The 1,971-nt window shown below is 48.4% G+C and overlaps 1 protein-coding gene across 1 annotated transcript; it reads right to left on the bottom strand.

Moving 5' to 3' along the window:
- Window positions 1-383: 383 nt before the first annotated feature.
- On the bottom strand, window positions 384-1,971 carry LOC123763748 (uncharacterized). The gene is made up of 2 exons (XM_045751069.1): window positions 1,833-1,971; window positions 384-898 (listed from the first exon to the last, which is right to left on the bottom strand). Exons 1-2 carry the CDS (start codon window positions 1,969-1,971, stop codon window positions 384-386), a joined length of 654 nt encoding a protein of 217 aa, XP_045607025.1.

Here is a 1,971-nt window from a genome sequence, read left to right as displayed (position 1 = left end):
AGATGATTTCGGGGCTTTTTTTTTTTAGTGTCCCCGCGGCCCGGTCCTCGACCAGGCCTCCACCCCCAGGAAGCAGCCCGTGACAGCTGACTAACACCCAGGTACCTATTTTACTGCTAGGTAACAGGGGCATAGGTTGGAAGAAACTCTGCCCATTGTTTCTCGCCGGCGCCTGGGATCGAACCCAGGACCACAGGATCACATGTCCAGTGTGCTGTCCGCTCGGCCGAACGGCTCCCTAGCCTGCAGGAATTGCAGATGATATAGTGATGATATAGTGATGGTATAGTGGATGATGTAGTGGTATTAGTCGGGTACTGCAGCTTCAGATGATTCCGGTACAGAAGGTATCGTAGTTTGTGGAACAATGGTCAGTGACGGGTTTATAGCAGTCGGGAGGTGCTGTATTTTGGTGTTGTAGGACCAGGAGGTGTTGTACTTGGTGTTGCAGGACCAGGAGGTGTTGTAGTTGGTGTTGCAGGACCAGGAAGTGTTGCAGGACTAGGAGGTGTTGTAGTTGGTGTTGTAGGACCAGGAGGTGTTGTAGTTGGTGTTGCAGGACCAGGAGGTGTTGTAGTTGGTGTTGTAGGACCAGGAGGTGTTGTAGTTGGTGTTGCAGGACCAGAGGATGCTGCAGTTAGTGTTGCAAGACCAGAGGATGCTGCAGTTAGTGTTGCAGGACCAGATGATGCAGCAGTTAGTGTTGCAGGACCAGAGGATGCTGCAGTTAGTGTTGCAGGACCAGAGGATGCTGCAGTTAGTGTTGCAGGACCAGAGGATGCTGCAGTTAGTGTTGCAGGACCAGAGGATGCTGCAGTTAGTGTTGCAGGAGCGTGTTGGAGATGAACGTGTGCTGCTCCGGTTGCCAAGCAACTTTCCGTTAGTAATTCATAATTGCCTGAACAAATATGCTTCTTTTCAATCTCTGTAATTCTATCAGCAGGTTGAACAGTACAAAAACTGTACTGTTTCACGTCGTGGCTCGGTATGGTCTACACAATTGTTTGGCCGTAGTGTAGCAGCACTCGTTGGTGGCTACTAACAACCCGTCCTCCTAATAGAACGTCGCATTTTGACGTATACTGCACCTAAGGCCAAAAATGGTCGTACTAGAAAATAGTAGCGGCTTCCAAAATCGACAGACTGTCCCGTTTTCTGTTTCGGATCCTCTGGTAGGTTATAGGATAAGGGGCACTTTAGTACAACAGTTTCTTGACGTTGGGGACGTTAGGAGGGCGGACTGGTGTACTGGCACTCGGTGTTGTGACACAGTTAACTGTATCGCCTCATAACGAGACACACACCGCGAGCGCTATGTCATGGGTTCGTATCCTGGCCGGGGAGGATTTACTGGGCGCAAATCCTAAACTGTAGCCTCTGTTTAACGCAACAGTAAAATGTGTACTTGGATGAAAAAACGATTCTTCGCGGCGGGGATCGTATTCCAGGGACCTGCCCGAAACGCTACGCGTACTATTGGCTGTACAAGAATGTAACAACTCTTGTATATATCTAAAAAAAAAAAACTGTAACGAGCGATGCATCGTTGATGGGGTGATTGACAGTCCCCGGAGTGTCGAGTGAGCAGATGCTGCGTTCTCCGTGTAGTGAACACTTCTGTGAATATTGGTCATATTTACAAACCCTTTAGCACTGAGACAATGTCCCGTGAAGAGCATTAGAACTTATGTTCAGTGTACTACCAAGCACACGCCTTAGACCACTACACCACGACATGCACAAAAGCTCTGCAACTGTTCTACATGGTTAAACTACATTGCACTGTAGTATTTTGTTTGTGTTGGAAGCATTTCTTCAATTTTCATTTTGACTTGGTGTCGTTGAGATGCCGAAGTGCCTGAAGCCATTTTCTTCAGCAATGGTTGGTTCATCTGGAGAGTTGAATGTCTGCTTCATCGTTGATGGCTGCGTGGCTTCCCTCCAGAAGCCTGATGCTGAAACAGCAGACAT

Source organism: Procambarus clarkii, chromosome 52 (genome assembly GCF_040958095.1).
Source record: "Procambarus clarkii isolate CNS0578487 chromosome 52, FALCON_Pclarkii_2.0, whole genome shotgun sequence".
In the NCBI taxonomy this organism is placed as follows: Eukaryota; Metazoa; Arthropoda; class Malacostraca; order Decapoda; family Cambaridae; genus Procambarus; species Procambarus clarkii.
This window is presented reverse-complemented; position numbering and strand designations above follow the sequence as displayed.

Coding starts and splice junctions, on each gene's coding strand:
- LOC123763748 (XM_045751069.1), bottom strand. CDS start 1,971: ATGTCTGCTGTTTCAGCATCAGGCTTCTGGAGGGAAGCCACGCAGCCA. Junction 899..1,832: donor CGGCATCTCAACGACACCAA/GTCAAAATGAAA, acceptor ATATTTGTTCAG/GCAATTATGAATTACTAACG.